Here is a 25,481-nt window from a genome sequence, read left to right on the forward strand (position 1 = left end):
ACCCCTGGTTGGGAACCACTGGACTAGGCTGTTATGCGTTAGACGATTTACTTTCATTTTCATTTTGCAACTTCCTAAACAATGGTGAGTAGCCTTTTTACTCCATATTATGAGAAGAAATTAAGGTACATGACAAAACATGAACATTTGAACACACATTATCTTTTATTCATCTATCGATTTTGCCAAAACATATAAAGATAAATTTGAGCGTTGTGACGCGCACGCACGCGCGCACAGACACTCCTATGCAAAGATTCGGCCTAGTCGGGGGGGCGCTGTTGGAAGCCAAGGATGTAGCACGCGTCTCCCTATCGCTCCTGAGTTAGTGACCAAATTTATATATTTAACTTTGCAAAACTGCATACATTTCTGTTTGCCCAGGCGTCTGAAGAGACCCATAAACAACTCAGTTCAAGTTTAATAAATTTAAATTCGTAATGACATCAACCCGACCAAAAACAGAGTCTGCAAGAGCAGGCCGCAACAAGCCTGCAACTTCTCCCGACTCACCCCCGCCACCGAACGCTACCAATGCCGGCCCCACGGAAACACTGACTGTGGAGATGCCACAATCCGTGATAGGCACCCTCAAAGCCGACATTTTCGGAAAAATTGACTGTCTCTCTACCAACCTCAGGTCAGAGATATCAACGATCAAAGACGAGCTTAAAAAATCTATCGAGAGTATACAGAATAAGCTCGACGCACATGGGGTGACTTTATCGGATTTGGAGCGAGGGCTACAGACCACGGCACTCGCATTAGCGAGCTAGAGGCTAGCGTCGGCTCATTGACAACTAGGGTGGCATTCCTCGATAATAGATGCGAAGATATGGAAAGTAGAATGCGGAGGAACAACATTCGTCTACTGGGAATACCGGAGGGAGTGGAGGGCCCAAGACCCACGGAGTACATGGCCCAGCTACTTCAGGAGCTGCTCGGGCTAGAGGAGAAGCCATTGCTAGACCGGGCTCACCGCACTCTGCGTAGCCGACCCAGGGATGGAGAACCCCCCACGACCATTTGTCATCAGGGTGCATTTCTTTCACGTCCGCAACGACATACTGAGAAGATCGGGAGAAGCATCCCCTCTTCTACATAAGGGTAAAAGAGTCTCGATATTTGCGGACTACACAACAGCTGTGGCTAAGAGGCGGGCTAGCTTTGGAGCTGTGAAACGCCAACTACACACCTGCCCGGGCGTGAAGTTCGGCCTCATCTACCCTGCGGTTTTGAGACTGACTTTACCGGACGGTTCCATGCACAGATTCGAGGACCCGGCTATAGCGGCAGATTTCATCAACAAGAACGTGAAAGCGGCTGTTGTACCGCATGGTTTGTAACAAATGGTTGGCTAGCTGGTCTTCCTAGCAGGCTAGTTAGCAGGCCGAATGGGTGACTAACGAAGCCATCTCTGCTGGGTTCATCGACATATGAATGTCATTCTCTTCTTTATCTTTTTATTTCCAGCCCAGGTTTGCCGCCTCTAATGCCAATATCTGGGGGGTCTGCATGGCTGTTTCAGTCTGATTATTTACCATCTGCGTCGAGGTTAAACCTCTCTTAATCGAGGATAGTTTTCCTTAGACTCTATTGGGGACCATTCTATTCATGTTTGGCTTACTCTAGTTAAATGGTCACTAATCTTAGGTAGCACAGAGTAAGAGTTATCATGCTTAGCTCTAAACTTTCTTCGTATTTAGGGTTTTGCTTGCATCTCATTTGGGGAGATGCTTCGGCAAGGGCGGGTGTGAGGGAAGGGTTTGTTCATGTATATAGTTTGTATATGTTTTTGTGCCTCTTCGTTTGTCTTTGTTTTTTACATTTGCGCTTTTAGGTTCAACTAAGATCTTCAGTTTACATTGTACCTTGTCCTTTACACATCCTCTCTCTCTCTTAAGATATGACTCAGCCTAGTGTAGCCCATACTGCTGGAGGGAATGGCTTTAATTTTCTTACTTGGAACTGCAGGGGCATAAATAACCCAGTTAAACGTAGTAAGGTACTACACCATCTTCATCATTTGAAAGCTCACATCATCTTTCTCCAAGAAACTCATCTGAAGGTATCACAACACTCAAGTCTTAGGTGCAGATGGGTGGGTCAGGTGTTCCATTCCTCATTTCAGAGTAAGGCGAGAGGGGTGGCTATTTTACTTCACAGATCGGTACCTTTTACATGTTCTAAGGTGATCGCAGATCCCCATGGTAGATATATAATTGTCAGTGGTAGGCTGCTCAATACAAAGGTTCTTCTTGTTAATATCTATGCTCCTAATTGGGACAACGGTGATTTTTTCAAATCGGTTTTCTCTACACTCCCAGATATGTCCACCCATATGTTGATTTTAGGAGGTGACTTTAACTGTTGGTTAGACCCACAATTGGATCGATCCTCCACTAAACCTACCACCCTATCAACCTCAGCTAGAGTTGTTCGAACCTTTATGTCTGAATTCGCAGTCTCAGATCCTTGGAGAATGGTTAATCCAGCTGGGAAAGCATACTCTTTTTTCTCATCGGTCCACCACACTTTTACGCGCATAGACTACTTCCTTGTTGATGACCGGCTCCTCCACTCCATAACTTCATGTTCATATAACCCAATTGTTGTATCTGACCACGCCCCTGTTACTATGGAAGTAGCTTTTCAAAATGTTGACAATCAGCGACCGCCTTGGCGACTAAAAACCCAACTGCTCAGTAATGAACACTTTGTCAACTTTGTTTTGAGTCAAATCGACTTTTTCATGATTACAAATAGAACCCCAAACATCTCTGCGTCTACTCTCTGGGAAACTTTGAAAGCTTATATCAGAGGTGAAATTATCTCCTACACCGCACATGAGAACAAATTGAAAAGGAATAGGCTATCTATGCTAACACGCTGTATTGCCCAATTAGATGACATTTATGCCGTTTCACCATCCCCAGATATTTATAAGGAACGTTTAACTCTGCAAGCAGAATTTGACACACTATTAACAGACCAGGTTACTGAAATGCTTGTCAAGTCTAGGAGCACTTACTATGAACAAGGAGAGAAAGCCAGTAAATTATTAGCTCACAAGTTACGTCAACAATCATCATCATCTCAGATTACAAAAATTCGTACATCATCTGGGATATCATTAGATCCTGGGGGGATCAATGAGGAGTTCAAGAGATTTTACCAGTCTCTATATACCTCTGAAAGTAAAGCGGATACACTGGAATTGGATAATTTCTTCCACTCACTATCTGTGCCTTCGGTCGGCCGGGATTTGGTAAAAAAATTAGAGCAGCCGATCACTGTTGAAGAACTGTCTAACGCTGTCAAATCCCTTCAATCTGGGAGAAGCCCAGGGCCTGATGGCTACCCGACAGAGTTTTATAAAAAGTTTATCACCAAAATAGCCCCTATTCTAATTGAAATGTACAATGATGCATTTGTAAATGGTGCTCTCCCACATACTCTCACTCAAGCAACCATTTGTGTTATTCTTAAAAAAAACAAAGACCCTCTTGACTGTGCATCATACCGTCCAATTAGCCTGCTAAATGTGGACTATAAAATTCTAGCCAAAATTCTGGCAACGCGGCTAGAAACAGTCCTCCCATCAATTATCTCTCCGGATCAAACAGGATTTATAAAAATAGACACTCATTCTTCAATCTCCGAAGATTATTTAATATTATATACAATCCTTCTGTCAACAATACCTCTGAAGCCATTATATCCCTGGACGCGGAGAAAGCGTTTGATCGGGTGGAATGGAAATACCTTTTACACTCTAAATAAATTTGGCTTTGGCTCCAAATTCATGACCTGGATAAAACTTCTGTACTCATCCCCCAAGCCTCTGTCAGGACTAATAACACTCAATCAGATCGCTTCCCTCTGCAAAGATCGACACGTCAGGGTTGCCCTTTAAGTCCCTTACTGTTTGCCCTCGCCATAGAGCCACTTGCAATAGCACTTCGCTCCAACCCCCTCATCAAAGGCATAGTCAGATACGGGCACGAACACAAACTGTCTTTATATGCAGATGATTTATTAATATACACATCCAATCTTTCTGTCTCTGTCCCTGCTGCCCTTGCCACTTTCGCATCCTTCGGTCACATATCAGGGTATAAACTAAATCTCAGTAAAAGTGAATTGATGCCACTTAACATGGCTGCAAAAAAATCCCCTTTACATAACTTGCCATTTAAAATAGCACACAGCAGTTTTATTTATCTCGGGGTACATGTCACAATTAGGTTTGAAAACCTTTTTCAAGCCAACTTTGCTCCTCTCTTAACCCGTACTAAGGACGATTTGGAACGGTGGTCTTTGCTACACCTCTCCTTAGTTGCTAGAATTAACTCTATTAAAATGAATACTCTCCCTAAATTCTTATACCTCTATCAGTGCCTTCCAATATTTCTACCCAATACATTTTTCAAAAAGATCGACGGCCTAATTCTACCCTTTATATGGGACAAAAAGCCTCCTAGGATGCGAAAACAGCTCTTGCAGAGGCCCAAACCAGACGGCGGTCTAGCTCTACCAGATTTCAGATTCTATTATTGGGCCGCTAACCTTAGGATCATTCAGTACTGGTTGCAGAGCAGAGTAATATTCCCACCCCCAACTTGGCTGGAGATGGAGGCTGCCTCGTCTACACCGGCATCACTGTCTTCCCTCGCTCACTCCTCTATTACAGGCCCTTACTCCTCCTTCACCAACAATACATGTGTCAAAACAACATTGAAGATCTGGAATCAATTTAGGCGCCACTTTGGGTTTCAAACAACCTCTTCCTTGGCTCCGGTAGCCTCAAACCCAGCTTTTCCCCCATCTATGATTGATGGTGCTTTCTCAACATGGTCTAATCTCGGTATTAAAAGATTCAGAGATCTGTATACTAACAATACATTTAGTACGTTTCAACAACTATCAGCTAAATTTGGTCTCCCCAGACATCATTTTTTTAGATTCTTACAAGTCCGGAGTTACATCCGCAGCATAGATCCAGGATTCCCCAACCTTTCTAGTGGAACACAGTTCGACACATTTCTCACCCCTCTTCCTAATCAGAAAGGCACAATGTCAATAATCTATAGTCAAATTTGCTCACTACAAGCCATCTCATTAAACAATATCAAATCCTCTTGGGAGGAGGAACTGGGTGAGGAAATATCTGATGAACTATGGGAAGAGGCACTCAAAAGGGTACATAGCTCTTCTATTTGCGCTCGACACGGCCTCATCCAATGCAAACTCATTCATAGGGCCCACTGGACCAAAGCAAGACTATCAAAAATTTACAAGGATGTGAACCCTAATTGTGTTCGATGTAACCAGTCCCCTGCTAATCATGTGCACATGTTTTGGTGCTGCCCATCTCTGGTTGGTTTCTGGAAAGACATCTTTAACACACTCTCAGAATTAAGCGGCACACAGATCGAGCCAGACCCTCTCATTGCATTATTTGGAGTTTCCTTACCCACAATACAATTGACCAAAATGAATAAGGATGTAATTGCCTTTGTCACGTTGTTAGCGAGACGATTAATTTTACTTAGATGGAAATCCTCTGCAGCCCCTTCTCATGCTCTTTGGATTAAATCTATTTTGAATTGCATAAAGTTGGAGAAAATAAAACAGACACTCAATGGGTCTGTAGACAAATTTTATGCAAAGTGGGCTCCCTTCTTTTCTTATGTCAAAAGAATACATTTCCCTGCAGTTCCAGAGTGATGTATATCTATATATTGGTGATGTAAGAAGCCTGGTATGTACATATACGACATCTCGGATGTTAAGGACGGTAATAACTGTGCTAGCTGACCTATAACAACTGGATCAAAACAGATATTCTTCCTTTTTTTTTTTTTTTTTTTTTTTTGTGTTTTATCTTATTTATGTACTTAATGTCTATTTTTTCTTTCATGTCTGTCTCTCCATGTTTTGCTGTATCGTTGTCTTCAAATTGTTGTTCCATATTCATACCAAATAACTTTCAAGTGCAATTATTCACTAAATGCTGGTACTGAAAATTCAATAAACAAAGTATATAAAAAAAAAAAAAAAAAAAAAAAAAAAAAAGATTCGGCCTAGTCTACCGTCTTTGTCCTATACTCTCAAAAACGTAGTTTTTTCGGTAAGTACATTTGGCGAATTTCAAATAAGTATTAACCTTCTAATGCCTTTTCATAATAGCAGTAGTAGTTATTGTGGTTTTAGTCTATTAAATGGTTATGACGTCATCTTTCCCATGACAGGAGACCGCACTACGAGAGAGGTGAGCCTCAACATATTAACCATGAACTCTTCTTTTGTTATTTCAATAAATGAAAGTATTGCACACTTATTCATTGAGAAAATTAATATTGTGTCATGACTCTGACAAAAATATTTTAGGGCAGAGGAGTTTTTGAAGACTGAAGACAGTTTTAGGACTAATGCCTTCAAGATCATCAGTGTAATGGTTGAACTATCAAATTATGAAGACGCACCAAAGGAATATGTGGATGAGGTATGCATGTACCCCTTTGAAGGCGTCATTGTCTAAAGTTGGATAGTTTCTCTTCTTGTCCTGTGTAAAAGCAACTTATTAGAGCCCCTTTCTTAAGAGAGCCCCTTTTTTGGCAGTTTAATTGTGCCATCAAACCCATTGTTCTTCCAGAGGAGCCAATATGGATGGATAGATAGATAAAGCTGTCCAGAAATTAGGGTTACATTTCTAAAGAGAACATCTTTTTTATTTGTGCTTCTCATATCAAACCTGTGTCTATAAGATGCTCCAAAGCATCTTCTTCTTAGGCAGGATTAATACCCCCCAATACACCCCAAATGATATCCTTGGTGAAGACTATGTGCGTAAGATGGAGGAGGAGTTCAAAGGACCGTTTAAGAGTTACGAAAGGAAACTGCCAAAACGGACTCCATTCTCCTGTGTGCTGGATATGGTGAGTGTTGTGTTGCTGATGGTCTTGACTAACCCACTGGGCACAGACATCAGTTCAACGTCTAGTTTGATTTACATTTTGTTGAGTTGTCAACTAACCATGAATTCAATGTGAAATCAAGAACAAATGTCCAGTGGCGCGTATTCATGGACGCGAAGGGAAGCCCGGCTTCCACATTTTTTTTAGCAGTTGGTAGAGCATGGCGCTTACAACGCCAGCGTTGTGGGTTAGATTCCCACGGGGGACCAGTACGAAATAATTTATGCATTCACTACTGTAAATCTCTCTGGATAAGAGAGTCTGCTAAATGACAAAAATGTAAATGTCTCTCTGTGTTTCAAAATGTTCCTTCAATTCGCAAGAGGCTGAATGTATCTCACAGGAGAAAGCATCCAAGCGAGCGAAACAGCACCCCTCTGTCTCTCTATGTGTAGGCCATCTACAGTGGTGAAAAAAAGTATTTAGTCAGCCACCAATTGTGCAAGTTCTCCCACTTAAAAAGATGAGAGAGGCCTGTAATTTTCATCATAGGTACATGTCAACTATGACAGACAAAATGAGGGGGAAAAAATCCAGAAAATCACATTGTAGGATTTTTAATGAATTTATTTGCAAATTATGGTGGAAAATAAGTATTTGGTCAATAACAAAAGTTTCTCAATACTTTGTTATATACCCTTTGTTGGCAATGACACAGGTCAAACGTTTTCTGTAAGTCTTCACAAGGTTTTCACACACTGTTGCTGGTATTTTGGCCCATTCCTCCATGCAGATCTCCTCTAGAACAGTGATGTTTTGGGGCTGTCGCTGGGCAACACGGACTTTCAACTCCCTCCAAAGATTTTCTATGGGGTTGAGATCTGGAGACTGGCTAGGCCACTCCAGGACTTTGAAATGCTTCTTACGAAGCCACTCCTTCGTTGCCCGGGCGGTGTGTTTGGGATCATTGTCATGCTGAAAGACCCAGCCACGTTGCTGATGGAAGGAGGTTTTCACTCAAAATCTCACGATACATGGCCCCATTCATTCTTTCCTGTACACGGATCAGTCGTCCTGGTCCCTTTGCAGAAAAACAGCCCCAAAGCATGATGTTTCCACCCCCATGCTTCACAGTAGGTATGGTGATCTTTGGATGCAACTCAGCATTCTTTGTCCTCCAAACACGACAAGTTGAGTTTTTACCAAAAAGTTATATTTTGGTTTCATCTGACCATATGACATTCTCCCAATCCTCTTCTGGATCATCCAAATGCACTCTAGCAAACTTCAGAGGGGGTGAGATCTTGCGTGGAACCCCAGATCGAGGGAGATCATCAGTGGTCTTGTATGTCTTCCATTCCTAATAATTGCTCCCACAGTTGATTTCTTCAAACCAAGCTGCTTACCTATTGCAGATTCAGTCTTCCCAGCCTGGTGCAGGTCTACAATTTTGTTTCTGGTGTCCTTTGACAGCTCTTTGGTCTTGGCCATAGTGGAGTTTGGAGTGTGACTGTTTGAGGTTGTGGACAGGTGTCTTTTATACTGATAACAAGTTCAAACAGGTGCCATTAATACAGGTAACGAGTGGAGGACAGAGGAGCCTCTTAAAGAAGAAGTTACAGGTCTGTGAGAGCCAGAAATCTTGCTTGTTTGTAGGTGACCAAATACTTATTTTCCACCATAATTTGCAAATAAATTCATTAAAAATCCTACAATGTGATTGTCTGGATTTTATTTTCTCAATTTGTCTGTCATAGTTGACGTGTACCTATGATGAAAATTACAGGCCTCTCTCATCTTTTTAAGTGGGAGAACTTGCACAATTGGTGGCTTACTAAATACTTTTTCCCCCCACTGTATCTGATACTGTCGGAGTGTTGCTTTAGCAGTATGCTGTCTTTGTTGCCTAGCTCATTAATGCCCTCCTTGCCTGGTCCGGGAGTTTTGGTGGGCGGCCCTCTCTTGGCAGGTTTGTTGTGGTGCCATAATCTTTCAATTTTTTTATAATGGATTTAATGGTGCTCCGTGGGATGTTCAAAGTTTAGGATATTTTTTTATAACCCAACCCTGATGTGTACTTCTCCACAATGTTGTCCCTGTTTGGAGAGCTCCTTGGTCTTCATGGTGCCGATTGCTTGGTGGTTCCCCTTGCTTAGTGGTGTTGCAGACTCTGGGGCCTTTCAGAACAGGTGTATATATAGTGGGATCATGTGACAGATCATGTAACACTTAGATTGCACACAGGTAGACTTTATTTAACTAATTATGTGACTTCTGAAGGTAATTGGTTGTACCAGCTCTTATTTAGGGGCTTCATTGCAAAGGGGGTGAATACATATGCACACACCACTTTTATTTTTAGGAATTATTTTAAACAAGTTATTTTTTTCATTTCACTTCACCAATTTTGACTATTTTGTGTATGTTCATTAAATGAAATCCAAATAAAAATCAATTTAAATTACAGGTTGTAATGCAACAAAATAGGAAAAATGCCAAGGGGGATGAATACTTTTGCAAGGCACTGTACATCATTAACAGAAACAACTTGAATTGTTGCATCTCGTTGTGTTGTTGTCCTCCGGTGGCTAGCTAGCTAGCTAAAATTGCCCCTTTCCTAAATTAGCCATGGATGGAGATAGGGATTTGGACTTGTGGTTTTACTTAATTTTCCGTACTGGCCAATGATTATAACGTAGATTCTGATCCAACCATTAATTTATACATTGTTGTGCCTCTGGCCTGAGGGGATGAAAGTTCAATATGCAAATGTCACCATGTCATTGAAATGAGGTTAAGAGTTGGGTGAAAAGTAACATTGATTACTTTTTGCTAAGATATTGATCTGCTCCTATCTGTATATATTTTTGTAAATCATTTTATGAATAGTTCACTAAAGTTTCTCTGCGACATACAGGCCACCATTTTTTGTCTATTTGGATTCTACCTGCTGTATATGGGCCTTTTTCTCACTGACCTTATCTTGTTTGACGTCTGTTGTCATCTACTCCCAGGTGGTCTCCTTGTTTGGACCAGACGAAATACAGCAGAAGCTGTCGGAAATCGCCACTGACATGTTAGGGGTACACAAGTTCACTTCCTCAACCATCTGCATCTCTGAAAGTGAAGAGTGCTACTATGGAGCATCCATGTCTTGCAAAGGGGAGGAAACAGGGACAGATTATGATCGCTGTGTCCTGTCTGTGTACCTGGCACTATGGTGTATCCAATGCCGTGATGACATACAAGCCAGATAAGAAAAAGAGAAATAACTTTGATGGCACCATGCAACTACCACAGTATGTCAAATGCCGGGCTTTCAATGTGATTAGTAGGGAGGTGATGTCTCCTTGCGACTCCTGTGTTGATCTTTTTGGTCTGAAGACATCTGCGCAATCAAATAAGAAAACTCAGAGGTGGATCTATGTGCACTGCGCAGAGGCAGAGAGCTTGAGCAAACTGCTCTATAAAGAGATTGAGATAGAAGTGGCACCAGTTGAGCACAAAATGCGAGAGCAAGTGATGAAGGAGGTAAAAACTCACCTGGAAGCGAACCTCCGATTGTCAAAGTTTGATTGGGATTCTTCCTATTACACTCCACAGTAGATTGTCAGAGATGACGGGTAAACGCATGTGCGCGCGCACACACGCACGCACACACACGCACACACGCACGCACGCACGCACGCACACAATTTACAGATATACAGATGCACATTCTTACTGTAACACCCTAGCAACGTGATTTGCGGCCGACAGTTACCGTTGAAACTTTGCCAAAGCAGTGAATGTTTTAGGATAAGAACACAGCTTTAGCCATTTCAAAATGCGTAGAATTGCAGAAAATGTTGCATTAAAACTGAAACATTTTATTTAAGCTCCATTGCAAAATGTGTAGAATTGCAGGAAATTAGCTTTAAAACTAAATGTTCTCTACACCAACCCATGTGGTGGGTCGTGACTCAAAAAACACCACAATTTATGGGTCACAAAGCAAAAAAGTATAGAAATCCCTGGTTGGAAACCTCGATGGAGATGCTGTATTATTCATCAAATGTCTGCTGTATTTAATTAAATACTCTAGTCAAAGCATTTTACATAAAAAAATATAATTTTAAATTGATTTTAAACTTTACTTCTACTGTAATCATTGATGCACATCTTACTCATCTATAAAAAATTACTAATACTGCAACCGTTGGTGTGAATTAATGTCTGGATTGACTTATATGTGAGGAATTAATCTAATAAAGGAGATTACATTGTGTGTTTGTGTGTGCTTGTTTGATCACAGAGTGTACTTGAGCTTTAGTGACTGTTTAGTTTGCAAACGGAAGGGTGGAGAGGATTGAAATAGCAAACAGGAAAGTGCTAAATAGGGAAGTGCACTCAATGTATCTAACAGCACACTTTAACCAGGAACCAGGACACTTGTCTGATATCCAGGTCATCATTCCGGTCAGTCCTGTCATACGGCCATTACCCCAGGCAATAACGGTGCTCCTGAACAGCCCAGATTACTCCACCTCTCTCTGACAGGCTATAAATAGTGACACAGCCAACACAGAGAGAATGGATACATAGCACCTTCTCAGTGATCACACCCGCACTTGAGCCACCAGATTATTACAGGATGTTATATTGATTACCAGATCAGCCTTTTGTTTCATAGCGATGTTGCCTTTTATTCTAATTTCCAATGAATAGAGAATATATCAGTCCCTTATTTGTATAAAAATACCTGAACAGGAGATACAATGTGATTGATTCAGATGTCTTCCTGACATTCAGCTCTCAGAGAGAAAGGAACAGGAGTGGACAGATACCTCTGTTAAAAGACATGGGCCGGGGTTCAAACAAACCGCAATGCATTGCTGACGTCGCACTGCACTTGACTTGTAAAGGTAATTTCAATGACGTTTGTGGAGATTGCATTTGGGGTAAATACAGCGGATGTCGGCTAAAACATCAATGAAGTCAATTGCAGTGCGATGTTGGCTGTTTTGTTTGAATCCCGGCCCATGGGTTTGAGGGGTGCAGATGGGTTTTGTTCGCTAGTGAGAAAATGTTTTTAAAAAACATGTTATAACAAAGTGTAACAAGGAGATACTACCTGAACACATGCAAAACGTTCAGCTAGGGTTTGCCACACTGGCAGAAATGCTGGGCCAACCCTGAAATCATTTTTGATTTGATAAATCCTACGAGAGAGACACACCTAGCTGGTTCTGTTTCAGTCTAATCCCTAGCCCTAGACAATTTCTCATGCCATTTTATGTTGTAGACATAGATCAGAAAAACTGGATAGGTACATGTAAGCAATATGTTCTCACCATTTAGTGTAAGGAAAGCTGAATGGCCGGGATTCAATCAAAGGCATGTTGTCGACAGGCACATTGCACTTTACTTTTAAAGGTAATTCACCTTGTGCCAACATCCACAGCGGTTACCATGAATGTGATCTCTGCGAACATCGGGAAATTGCCTTTAAAAGGTGCATTGCTGACTTTGACAGCATCTAAAGTCCTTAAGACAGTTTCAACATTCTCTGAGACAGTCAGCTTATACATACTGTATAATTCAATGCATGCCAAAAGTTTGATAGCTTAATTTAATACTGTATATGTTCTGGTATATTATTTTTTATGTACAAAAGGTAATTTTGTGATGAAAATAAGAAAAATATACAACAGAGTCAATATACACAATAAATCAAATAATGAAAAAAGGACCAAATAAATCTTCATCTTCATTTGAGAGTGATGAGCAAAAGCATGAAGCCCAATACATAGGCACTAGGCAGTGTCCCAAATGGCACCCTATTCCCTTTTGTCATGCACTATAGAGGGAATAGCATGCCATTTGGAACGCACTCATAGTGCCCTGTAACCTAGATACAGTGTTAGATCTACATCTTGTCCATAGTTTCACATTCTGTCAAATAGATATTCAATACTGTCTTTATATTATACATGCATATCCATATGATTGGACTTCTGTGAAGGATTGCATTATAACACAGTGATTAAGAGGCAAAGATTGAGAAAGCGAGAGAGAAAGAAAGAGAGCGAGAGACCTATACAGTGCCTTCAGAAAGTATTCACACCCCTTGACTAATTCCACAATTTTGTTGTATTACAGCCTGAATTCAAAATATAAATTCAAAATATAAATTAAATATATTATTTTTCTCACACATCTACACACAATACCCCATAATTACAAAGTGAAAACATGTTTTTAGAATTTGTTGCTAATTTAAAATGAAATACAGAAATACCTGATTTACATCAAGTATAGACTCAAGGGTGTGAATACTTGTAGAAGCACCATTGGCAGCGATTACAGCTTTGACTAGTCTCGAGTATGTCTCCATCAGTTTTGCACATCTGGATTTGGTGATTTTCTCCCATTCTTCCTTGATGATTTTCTGCTAGGCCAACAGCTCTGCTGTCTCATGCTAGGACGACTGAGAAGGACAGGACTGGACGGGCTGGGCCGGGATGGGACTGGACAGGATAGGATAGGACAGAACGGGACAGGACGGGTCCCAATACTCACAGAAACCTTCTTACTGGACCCTTGTTTCCAGGGTTTGGAACATCTATCTGAAATGTATTATGTGAATTATAATATCATGATCTCATACACACACACAGCTCACAATGCACACTTTAAGGCGAGGAGACTCATTTAACTGTGGCTGCTGCACTGCCTACCAATCCTACATTTCAAGTCATTATTTTAATGAAGATAAATACAATACATGTTGGGAAGTGCTTTAAAATGGGTCCCTGTGTTCTGAGAATTAATGCCCTCTCACACCTATTGGTCTGACCGGTGTTCAAATACTATTTGAAATCTTTCAAATACTTTGGGTGTTTGCTCTAGCCTGCCTGGAGTGCCAGATGGGTGGGGTTTGCAGTTTTGAGACTGTTCTATTGGTCTATTAAGTGAGGCAAGCCCAATCAAGCACAGATAATGTATTTGAAATTATTTCAAATAGTATTTAAACACAGCATCATGCTGACTGTGCAGTAAGAAGCTTACAACTGACTTGGAGAACGCTGATTGACATTAATAAAATACAGTCTGGCCGTGATGAGGTTCCATTCCAATACCCACATACTAGCACACTACTAAGAGTGTAACAATGTCTTGGACATACGTTCTAAGTGCAATATTAGTGTGGACATTGGAACATAGCCTGAAAGACTCCAGTTGTAACTCAACAGTCTAAAGTGACAGTGCAGGGGGCAGGTTTTCCGGGGACCTATGTGAGACTTCTCCTCCTCTTCCCTCCGGCCTGTTATCAACACTCTGAACTTTCCGGCTGATTCCAGGGAATGGTAAGGGTTTTCTAAATGTTCTGATGGGATCAGATGGAGCCGAACAGAGTAGGAATGAAAAGGTTGGAGAGGATTTCCGGAGCGGACCCACCCAGCGGTCACCTTTCCCAATAGCATGGCAATGGCACGCTCAGCCGTGCCTCTCAGTCCTGTCCCACGCAACGCTAATCCAATCAGTAGGCTGGGATTTCTCACGCAGAAAAGAGGAAGAGTAGGAGTAGAAAGAGGAGAAGGACAAGAGGAGAAGATAGAACGGAGGAAGAGGAGGTTGAGAATGAGCATTCAGCTTCATCCAGCTCAGACGAGGATACAGGTACATCTTGGTAATAGTAGACTATGCCACCCGGTATCCCGAGGCCATTCCCCTACGGGCGGCGGTATCCAAGGGAATCGCCCGGGAGCTGTTCCACGTCTTTAGCCGGGTGGGCATCCCGAACGAGATCCTGACCGACCAAGGTACAGAGTTTATGTCCCTCCTCATGAAAGAGTTGTGTGCCCTCATGCAGATCCGGACCTCCGTTTTTCACCCGCAGACGAATGGGCTCGTCGAGCGCTTTAACAAAACGCTCAAACAGATGCTGCGGAAGGTCATCGAGCGGGGACGGGAAGAACTTGGACCAGCTACTATCTCACCTAATGTTCTCAATCCGAAAAGTACCCCAATCCTCCACTGGGTTTTCCCCGTTTGAACTCCTCTACGGGAGGAGGCCACGGGGCCTCCTGGACCCCGCGAAGGAGGTGTGGGAAGCCCAACCGACCCCCTTACGCAGCATGGTAGAGCACGTGGAGACGATGCAGGAGCGAATGACAGCAATATGGCCAGTCGTGAGGGAACATATGGAGAAGGCCCAACGCGTCCAAGCCCAGGTCTACAATCGGGGAGCCCAGCCCAGAGAATTCCAGGTGGGAGAATTCCAGGTGTTGGTATTGATCCCCACGGCCGAAAGTAAGTTCCTGGCCGAAAGTAAGTTCCTGGCAACATGGCACGGACCATACGAGGTGGTTGAGAAACTGGGACCTGTCAACTACCGCGTACGGCAACCGGGGAGACGGAAACCTCAACAGATTTACCACGTGAACCTGTTGAAGAAGTGGCACGAGAGGACAGCCTTGGCCGTGTTATGGTCGGGACCCCGGACGCCAACGGTACCAGTGGTGGTCCCGAGCAGTGAGGACCTCGACCCGGCCCAGAAGCAAGAGCTCCGGGAGCTGGTCGATCGGAACACGGCGGTGTTCTTCGAGAAGCCGGGCCGCACGACCCTCATTGAACACCACATCCATACCCGGCCCGGGGAAATGGTAAGAAAGAGGCCGTATCGAATTCCGGAGGCCCGACGGAAGGCCGTGAAACAAGAAGTGGAGGCTATGCTGAGGATGGGGGTCGTTGAAGAGTCCCGCAGTGCATGGTGCAGCCCCATCGTGTTGGTGCCCAAACCGGATGGTAGCCTCCGCTTCTGTAATGATTTCCGGGGGGTGAACGACATAAGCGTGTTCAACGCCTACCCCATGCCGAGGGTGGACGAGCTAATCGACCAATTGGGAAAGGCCCGGTACATCAGTACCCTTGACCTGACCAAAAGATATTGGCAGGTACCATTGGCAGCCTCCTCCCGGGAGAAGACAGCGTTCTCGACACCAGACGGTCTGTACCAGTACCAGGTGCTCCTGTTCGGTCTCCACGGAGCCCCGCCCACATTCCAGCGACTGATGAACAGAGTGCTTCGACCCCACCAGCAGTACGCAGCGGCCTATCTGGATGATATCATCATCCACAGCCAAGGTTGGGAGGAGCACCTGACGCGCCTCCAGACGGTGCTGGACACGCTCAGACAAGCCGGGTTGACCGCAAACCCCAAGAAATGCAAGCTAGTGTTTGAGGAGCTGGAGTTCCTGGGGTATTTGATCGGACGGGGGAACATCAAGCCCCAGGAGAGGAAGGTTCACGCGGTACATGACTGGCCTGTTCCACGCACCAAGACACAGGTCAAGTCCTTCCTGGGACTGGCAGGATACTATAGCCGGTTTATCCCCAACTTTGCAGCTATAGCTTCCCCCCTCACCGATCTAACCAGGGCCCGCCTCCCGAAAACAGTGAAATGGATGGACGAGACAGAAGCGGCGTTCAGCCGTCTGAAGTAAGCGCTGTGCTCCCATCCGATTCTCGTAACGCCCGATTTCCAGGTGCCGATGGTGGTCCAGATGAATGCATGTGATACGGGACTAGGGCAGGTCAGCCACCAGGGGGAGACTCGTCGTGGCCTGGTAACAGATGGAGTATACATCACAAGGCGGTGGATCCATCTGCTGGACGTGCCAGGTCTCTACGGGCTCCCCGGACAGGACTAATTGGGAGCTGGTGAGTAATTAAGGGCAGATTGCTCACCAGCTGTGGAAGGCCCATAAAGCTGCCAGGAGGGCAGCACACGGGAGAGGACGGAAGGTAACCTCTGTGTAGTTGGAGATGGTATGCTGGAGAGAGTCTCATGGGGGAGACCTGTCCTAGCCTATCCTATCCTTTGCTTTTGATTAGTTTATTAATAAACACCCTTGAAACTGAGCTACTCATACAATGTCCATGTCTGATCTGTGTAAATGTCTTGACCCAACCCCCTGATGTGCCACAATATATACACTACTGTTCAAAAGATTGGGGTCACTTAGAAATGTCCTTGTTTTCGAAAGAAAAGCAATTGTTTTGTCCATTAAAATAACATCAAATTGATCAGAAATACAGTGTAGACATTGTTAAATCTGTAAATGGCTATTGTAGCTGGGAACGGCTTATTTTTAATGGAATATCTACATACAGTGGGGAGAACAAGTATTTGATACACTGCCGATTTTGCAGGTTTTCCTACTTACAAAGCATGTAGAGGTCTGTAATTTTTATCATAGGTACACTTCAATTGTGAGAGACGGAATCTAAAACAAAAATCCAGAAAATCACATTGTATGATTTTTAAGTACTTAATTTGAATTTTATTGCATGACATAAGTATTTGATACATCAGAAAAGCAGACCTTAATATTTGGTAAAGAAACCTTTGTTTGCAATTACAGAGATCATACGTTTCCTGTAGGTCTTGACCAGGTTTGCACACACTGCAGCAGGGATTTTGGCCCACTCCTCCATACAGACCTTCTCCAGATCCTTCAGGTTTCGGGGCTGTCACTGGGCAATACGGACTTTCAGCTCCCTCCAAAGATGTTCTATTGGGTTCAGGTCTGGAGACTGGCTAGGCCACTCCAGGACCTTGAGATGCTTCTTACGGAGCCACTCCTTAGTTGCCCTGGCTGTGTGTTTCGGGTCGTTGTCATGCTGGAAGACCCAGCCACGACCCATCTTCAATGCTCTTACTGAGGGAAGGAGGTTGTTGGCCAAGATCTCGTGATACATGGCCCCATCCATCCTCCCCTCAATACGGTGCAGTCGTCCTGTCCCCTTTGCAGAAAAGCATCCCCAAAGAATGATGTTTCCACCTCCATGCTTCACGGTTGGGATGGTGTTCTTGGGGTTGTACTCATCCTTCTTCTTCCTCCAAACACGGCGAGTGGAGTTTAGACCAAAAAGCTCTATTTTTGTCTCATCAGACCACATGACCTTCTCCAATTCCTCCTCTGGATCATCCAGATGGTCATTGGCAAACTTCAGACGGGCCTGGACATGCGTTGGCTTGAGAAGGTGGACCTTGCGTGCGCTGCAGGATTTTAATCCACGACGGCGTAGTGTATTACTAATGGTTTTCTTTGAGACTGTGGTCCCAGCTCTCTTCAGGTCATTGACCAGGTCCTGCCGTGTAGTTCTGGGCTGATCCCTCACCTTCCTCATGATTATTGATGCCCCACGAGGTGAGATCTTGCATGGAGCCCCAGACCAAGGTTGATTGACCGTCATCTTGAACTTCTTCCATTTTCTAATAATTGCGCCAACAGTTGTTGCCTTCTCACCAAGCTGCTTGCCTATTGTCCTGTAGCCCATCCCAGCCTTTTGCAGGTCTACAATTTTATCCCTGATGTCCTTACACAGCTCTCTGGTCTTGGCCATTGTGGAGAGGTTGGAGTCTGTTTGATTGAGTGTGTGGACAGGTGTCTTTTATACAGGTAACGAGTTCAAACAGGTGCAGTTAATACAGTTAATGAGTGGAGAACAGGAGGGCTTCTTAAAGAAAAACTAACAGGTCTGTGAGAGCCGGAATTCTTACTGGTTGGTAGGTGATCAAATACTTATGTCATGCAATAAAATGCAAATTAATTATTAAAAAATCATACAATGTGATTTTCTGGATTTTTGTTTTAGATTCCGTCTCTCACAGTTGAAGTGTACCTATGATAAAAATTACAGACCTCTACATGCTTTGTAAGTAGGAAAACCAGCAAAATTGGCAGTGTATCAAATACTTGTTCTCCCCACTGTAGGCGTACAGTGGCCCATTATCAGCAACCATCAGTCCTGTGTTCCAATGGCACGTTGTGTTTGCTAATCCAAGTTTATCATTTTAAAAGGCTAATTGATCGTTAGAAAACACTTTTGCAATTATGTTAGCACAGCTGAAAACGGTTGTGCTGATTAAAGAAGCAATAACACTGGCCTTCTTGAGACTAGTTGAGTATCTGGAGCATCAGCAATTGTGGGTTTGATAACATGCTCAAAATGGCCAGAAACAAAGAACTTTCTTCTGAAACTCGTCAGTCTATTCTTGTTCTGAGAAATGAAGGCTATTTCATGCGAGAAATTGCCAAGAAATGCTGTGTACTACTCCCTTCACAGAACAGCGCAAACTGTCTCTAACCAGAATAGAAAACGGAGTGGGAGGCCCCGGTGCACAACTGAGCAAGAGGACAAATACATTAGAGTGTCTTGTTTGAGAAACAGACGACTCACAGGTCCTCAACTAGCAGCTTCATTAAATAGTACCCGCAAAACACCAGTCTCAACGTCAACAGTGAAGAGGCGACTCCGGGATACTGACCTTCTAGGCAGAGTTGCAAAGAGAAAGCCATATCTCAGACTGGCCAATAAAAAGAAAAGATTAAGATGGGCAGTATGAGATATGGCTTTTTCTTTGCAACTCTGCCTAGAAGGTCAGCATCTTCACTAGAAGAGTCGCCTCTTCACTGTTGACGTTGAGATAGCCATTAACAACATTAACAATGTCTACACTGTATTTCTGATCAATTTGATGTTATTTTAATGTACAACAAAATTGCTTTTCTTTCGAAAACAAGGGCATTTCTAAGTGACCCCAAACATTTGAATGGTAGTGTATATAAAAAGTATAATTACAAAACAAATAAAAAAAGAAAAATATCTATTACATTTACATTTTAGTCGTTTAGCAGACGCTCTTATCCAGAGCGACTTACAGTTAGTGAGTGCATATATTTTTTTTCATACTGGCCCCCCGTGGGAATCGAACCAACAACCCTGGCGTTGCAAGCGCCATGCTCTACCAACTGAGCTACACAAAAACGTTGGGGGCCAAATAAAACCAGTCAGGGAACCCTGGACCATGGTCTCATGAGTCTTCTCAAAATTCCCCCTGTGGATAGGCCAAGTACCACCAGAGGTCCTAGTACCCCTGGTTGGGAACCACTGGACTAGGCTGTTATGCGTTAGACGATTTACTTTCATTTTCATTTTGCAACTTCCTAAACAATGGTGAGTAGCCTTTTTACTCCATCTTATGAGAAGAAATTAAGGTACATGACAAAACATGAACATTTGAACACACATTATCTTTTATTCATCTATCGATTTTGCCAAAACATATAAAGATACATTTGAGCGTTGTGACGCGCACGCACGCGCGCACAGACACTCCTATGCAAAGATTCGGCCTAGTCTACCGTCTTTGTCCTATACTCTCAAAACGTAGTTTTTTCGGTAAGTACATTTGGCGAATTTCAAATAAGTATTAACCTTCTAATGCCTTTTCATAATAGCAGTAGTAGTTATTGTGGTTTTAGTCTATTACATGGTTATGACGTCATCTTTCCCATGATAGGATACCAGACTACGAGAGAGGTGAGCCTCAACATATTAACCATGAACTCTTCTTTTGTTATTTCAATAAATTAAAGGATTGCACACTTATTTATTGAGAAAATTAATATTGTGTCATGACTCTGACAAAAATATTTTAGGGCAGAGGAGTTTTTGAAGACTGAAGACAGTTTTAGGACTAATGCCTTCAAGATCATCTGTGTAATGGTTAAACTACTACATAAAGGACCAAAGCAATTTGTGGATGAGGTATGCATGTACCCCTTTGAAGGCGTCATTGTCTAAAGTTGGATAGTTTCTCTTCTTGTCCTGTGTAAAAAGCAACTTATTAGAGCCCCTTTCTTAAGAGAGCCCCTTTTTTGGCAGTTTAATTGTGCCATCAAACCCATTGTTCTTCCAGAGGAGCCAATATGGATGGATAGATAGATAAAGCTGTCCAGAAATTAGGGTTACATTTCTAAAGAGAACATCTTTTTTATTTGTGCTTCTCATATCAAACCTGTGTCTATAAGATGCTCCAAAGCATCTTCTTCTTAGGCAGGATTAATAACCCCCAATACACCCCAAATGATATCCTTGGTGACGACTATGAGATTATGATGAATGAGAAGTTCCCAGGACCGTTTGAGAGTTACGAAAGGAAACTGCCAAAACGGACTCCATTCTCCTGTGTGCTGGATATGGTGAGTGTTGTGTTGCTGATGGTCTTGACTAACCCACTGGGCACAGACATCAGTTCAACGTCTAGTTTGATTTACATTTTGTTGAGTTGTCAACTAACCATGAATTCAATGTGAAATCAAGAACAAATTTCCAGTGGCGCGTATTCATGGACGCCAAGGGAAGCCCGGCTTCCAATTTTTTTTTTGCAGTTGGTAGAGCATGGCTCTTACAACGCCAGCGTTGTGGGTTAGATTCCCACGGGGGACCAGTACGAAATAATTTATGCACTCACTACTGTAAATCTCTCTGGATAAGAGAGTCTGCTAAATGACAAAAATGTAAATGTCTCTCTGTGTTTCAAAATGTTCCTTCAATTCGCAAGAGGCTGAATATATCTCACAGGAGAAAGCATCCCAGCGAGCGAAACAGCACCCCTCTGTCTCTCTATGTGTAGGCCATCTACAGTGGTGAAAAAAAGTATTTAGTCAGCCACCAATTGTGCAAGTTCTCCCACTTAAAAAGATGAGAGAGGCCTGTAATTTTCATCATAGGTACATGTCAACTATGACAGACAAAATGAGGGAAAAAAATCCAGAAAATCACATTGTAGGATTTTTAATGAATTTATTTGCAAATTATGGTGGAAAATAAGTATTTGGTCAATAACAAAAGTTTCTCAATACTTTGTTATATACCCTTTGTTGGCAATGACACAGGTCAAACGTTTTCTGTAAGTCTTCACAAGGTTTTCACACACTGTTGCTGGTATTTTGGCCCATTCCTCCATGCAGATCTCCTCTAGAACAGTGATGTTTTGGGGCTGTCGCTGGGCAACACGGACTTTCAACTCCCTCCAAAGATTTTCTATGGGGTTGAGATCTGGAGACTGGCTAGGCCACTCCAGGACCTTGAAATGCTTCTTACGAAGCCACTCCTTCGTTGCCCGGGCGGTGTGTTTGGGATCATTGTCATGCTGAAAGACCCAGCCACGTTGCTGATGGAAGGAGGTTTTCACTCAAAATCTCACGATACATGGCCCCATTCATTCTTTCCTTTACACGGATCAGTCGTCCTGGTCCCTTTGCAGAAAAACAGCCCCAAAGCATGATGTTTCCACCCCCATGCTTCACAGTAGGTATGGTGATCTTTGGATGCAACTCAGCATTCTTTGTCCTCCAAACACGACGAGTTGAGTTTTTACCAAAAAGTTATATTTTGGTTTCATCTGACTATATGACATTCTCCCAATCCTCTTCTGGATCATCCAAATGCACTCTAGCAAACTTCAGAGGGGGTGAGATCTTGCGTGGAACCCCAGATCGAGGGAGATTATCAGTGGTCTTGTATGTCTTCCATTTCCTAATAATTGCTCCCAGAGTTGATTTCTTCAAACCAAGCTGCTTACCTATTGCAGATTCAGTCTTCCCAGCCTGGTGCAGGTCTACAATTTTGTTTCTGGTGTCCTTTGACAGCTCTTTGGTCTTGGCCATAGTGGAGTTTGGAGTGTGACTGTTTGAGGTTGTGGACAGGTGTCTTTTATACTGATAACAAGTTCAAACAGGTGCCATTAATACAGGTAACGAGTGGAGGACAGAGGAGCCTCTTAAAGAATAAGTTACAGGTCTGTGAGAGCCAGAAATCTTGCTTGTTTGTAGGTGACCAAATACTTATTTTCCACCATAATTTGCAAATAAATTCATAAAAAATCCTACAATGTGATTGTCTGGATTTTTTTTCCTCAATTTGTCTGTCATAGTTGACGTGTACCTATGATGAAAATTACAGGCCTCTCTCATCTTTTTAAGTGGGAGAACTTGCACAATTGGTGGCTTACTAAATACTTTTTTTCCCCACTGTAGTCTTTGTTGCCTAGCTGATTAATGCCCTCCTTGCCTGGTCCGGGAGTTTTGGTGGGCGGCCCTCTCTTGGCAGGTTTGTTGTGGTGCCATATTCTTTCAATTTTTTTATAATGGATTTAATGGTGCTCCATTGGATGTTCAAAGTTTAGGATATTTTTTTATAACCCAACCCTGATCTGTACTTCTCCACAATTTTGTCCCACTTTTACATTTACATTTTAATCATTTAGCAGACGCTCTTATCCAGAACGACTTACAGTTAGTGCATACATTATTTGATCGAACCCACAACCCTGGCGTTGCAAACGCCATGCCCTACCAACTGAGCTACATCCCCTGCCAGCCATTCCCTCCCCTACCCTGGACGACGCTGGGCCAATTGTGCGCGCCGCCCCATGGGTCTCCCGGTCGCGGCCGGCTACGACAGAGCCTGGATCCTGTTTGGAGAGCTCCTTGGTCTTCATGGTGCCGATTGCTTGGTGGTTCCCCTTGCTTAGTGGTGTTGCAGACTCTGGGGCCTTTCAAAACAGGTGTATATATAGTGGGATCATGTGACAGATCATGTGACACTTAGATTGCACACAGGTAGACTTTATTTAACTAATTATGTGACTTCTGAAGGTAATTGGATGCACCAGCTCTTATTTAGCGGCTTCATTGCAAAGGGGGTGAATACATATGCACACACCACTTTTATTTTTAGGAATTATTTTAAACAAGTTATTTTTTTCATATCACTTCACCAATTTTGACTATTTTGTGTATGTCCATTAAATGAAATCCAAATAAAAATCAATTTAAATTACAGGTTGTAATGCAACAAAATAGGAAAAATGCCAAGGGGGATGAATACTTTTGCAAGGCACTGTACATTATTAACAGAAACAACTTGAATTGTTGCATCTCGTTGTGTTGTTGTCCTCCGGTGGCTAGCTAGCTAGCTAAAATTGCCCCTTTCCTAAATTAGCCATGGATGGAGGTAGGGATTTGGACTTGTGGTTTTACTTAATTTTCCGTACTGGCCATTGATTTTTAACGCCGATTCTGATCCAACCATTAATTTATACATTGTGCCTCTGGCCTGAGGGGATGAAAGTTCAATATGCAAATGTCACCATGTCATTGAAATTAGGTTAAGAGTTGGGTGAAAAGTAACATTGATTACTTTTTGCTAAGAAATGGATCTGCTCCTATCTGTATATATTTTTGTAAATCATTTTATGAATAGTTCACTAAAGTTTCTCTGCGACATACAGGCCACCATTTTTTGTCTATTTGGATTCTACCTGCTGTTTATGGGCCTTTTTCTCACTGACCTTATCTTGTTTGACGTCTGTTGTCATCTACTCCCAGGTGGCCTCCTCGTTTGGACCAGACGAAATACAGCAGAAGCTGTCGGAAATCGCCACTGAAATCGGAAATCAGGATCGGAGTCTAAGGAACACAAGTTCTAAGGAACACAAGTTCACTTCCTCAACCATCTGCATCTCTGAAAGTGAAGAGTGCTACTATGGAGCATCCATGTCTTGCAAGGGGAAGATACCGGGACAGATTATGATCGCTGTGTCCTGTCTGCATACCTGGCACTATGGTGTTTCCAATGCCGTGATGACATACAAGCCAGATAGGAACAAGAGAAATAACTTTGATGGCACCATGCAACTACCACAGTGTGTCAAATGCCAGGCTTTCAATGTGATGAGTGGGGAGGAGATGTCTCCTTGCAAATCCTGTGTTGATCTTTTTGGTCTGAAGACATCTGCGCAATCAGATAAGAAAAGGTGGGCCCATGGGCACTGCGCAGAGGCAGAGAGCTTGAGCAAACTGCTCTATGAAGAGGAAGAGATAGAAGTGGCAAGAGTTGAGGACGAAATGCGAGAGCAAGTGATGGCGGAGGTAACAGCTCACCTGGAAGCGAACCTCCGATTGTCAAATTTTGATTGGGATTCTTCCTATTACACTCCACAGGTGATTGTCAGAGATGACGGGTAAACGCATGTGCGCGCGCACACACACACGCACACACGCACGCACGCACGCACGCACACAATTTACAGATATACAGATGCACATTCTTACTGTAACACCCTAGCAACATGTGATTTGCGGCCGACAGTTTTCGTTGAAACTTTGCCAAATTAGTGAATGTTTTAGGATAAGAACTCAGCTTTAGCCATTTCAAAATGCGTAGAATTGCAGAAAATGTTGCATTAAAACTGAAACATTTTATTTAAGCTCCATTGCAAAATGTGTAGAATTGCAGGAAATTAGCTTTAAAACTAAATGTTCTGTACACCAACCCATGTGGTGGGTCGTGACTCAAAAAACACCACAATTTATGGGTCACAAAGCAAAAAAGTATAGAAATCCCTGGTTGGAAACCTCGATGGAGATGCTGTATTATTCATCAAATGTCTGCTGTATTTAATTAAATACTCTAGTCAAAGCATTTTACATAAAAATAGATAATTTTAAATTGATTTTAAACTTTACTTCTACTGTAATCATTGATGCACATCTTACTCATCTATAAAAAATTACTAATACTGCAACCGTTGGTGTGAATTAATGTCTGGGTTGACTTATATGTGAGGAATTAATCTAATAAAGGAGATTACATTGTGTGTTTGTGTGTGCTTGTTTTATCACAGAGTGTACTTGAGCTTTAGTGACTGTTTAGTTTGCA

The 25,481-nt window shown here is 42.8% G+C and overlaps 1 protein-coding gene across 2 annotated transcripts; it reads left to right on the top strand.

Annotated features, from left to right (window-relative positions):
* On the top strand, window positions 1-25,419 carry LOC121571879. 2 transcript variants are annotated; one of them, XM_045222039.1, is made up of 6 exons: window positions 1-84; window positions 6,255-6,274; window positions 6,394-6,508; window positions 6,771-6,941; window positions 9,935-10,003; window positions 24,251-25,419. In XM_045222039.1, the coding sequence occupies exons 1-6, from the start codon at window positions 82-84 to the stop codon at window positions 24,785-24,787; spliced, it is 915 nt and encodes a 304-aa protein (XP_045077974.1). In that variant the 5' UTR covers window positions 1-81; the 3' UTR covers window positions 24,788-25,419. The 2 variants fall into 2 exon arrangements, with proteins under 2 accessions (XP_045077974.1, XP_045077973.1); XM_045222038.1 differs by lacking the exons at window positions 1-84; window positions 6,255-6,274; window positions 6,394-6,508; window positions 6,771-6,941; window positions 9,935-10,003 and adding exons at window positions 19,871-19,928; window positions 20,275-20,294; window positions 20,414-20,522; window positions 20,786-20,956 and having other exon boundaries at window positions 24,149-25,419.
* Window positions 25,420-25,481: the final 62 nt, after the last annotated feature.

This window comes from Coregonus clupeaformis, chromosome 8, assembly GCF_020615455.1.
Source record: "Coregonus clupeaformis isolate EN_2021a chromosome 8, ASM2061545v1, whole genome shotgun sequence".
In the NCBI taxonomy this organism is placed as follows: domain Eukaryota; kingdom Metazoa; phylum Chordata; class Actinopteri; order Salmoniformes; family Salmonidae; genus Coregonus; species Coregonus clupeaformis.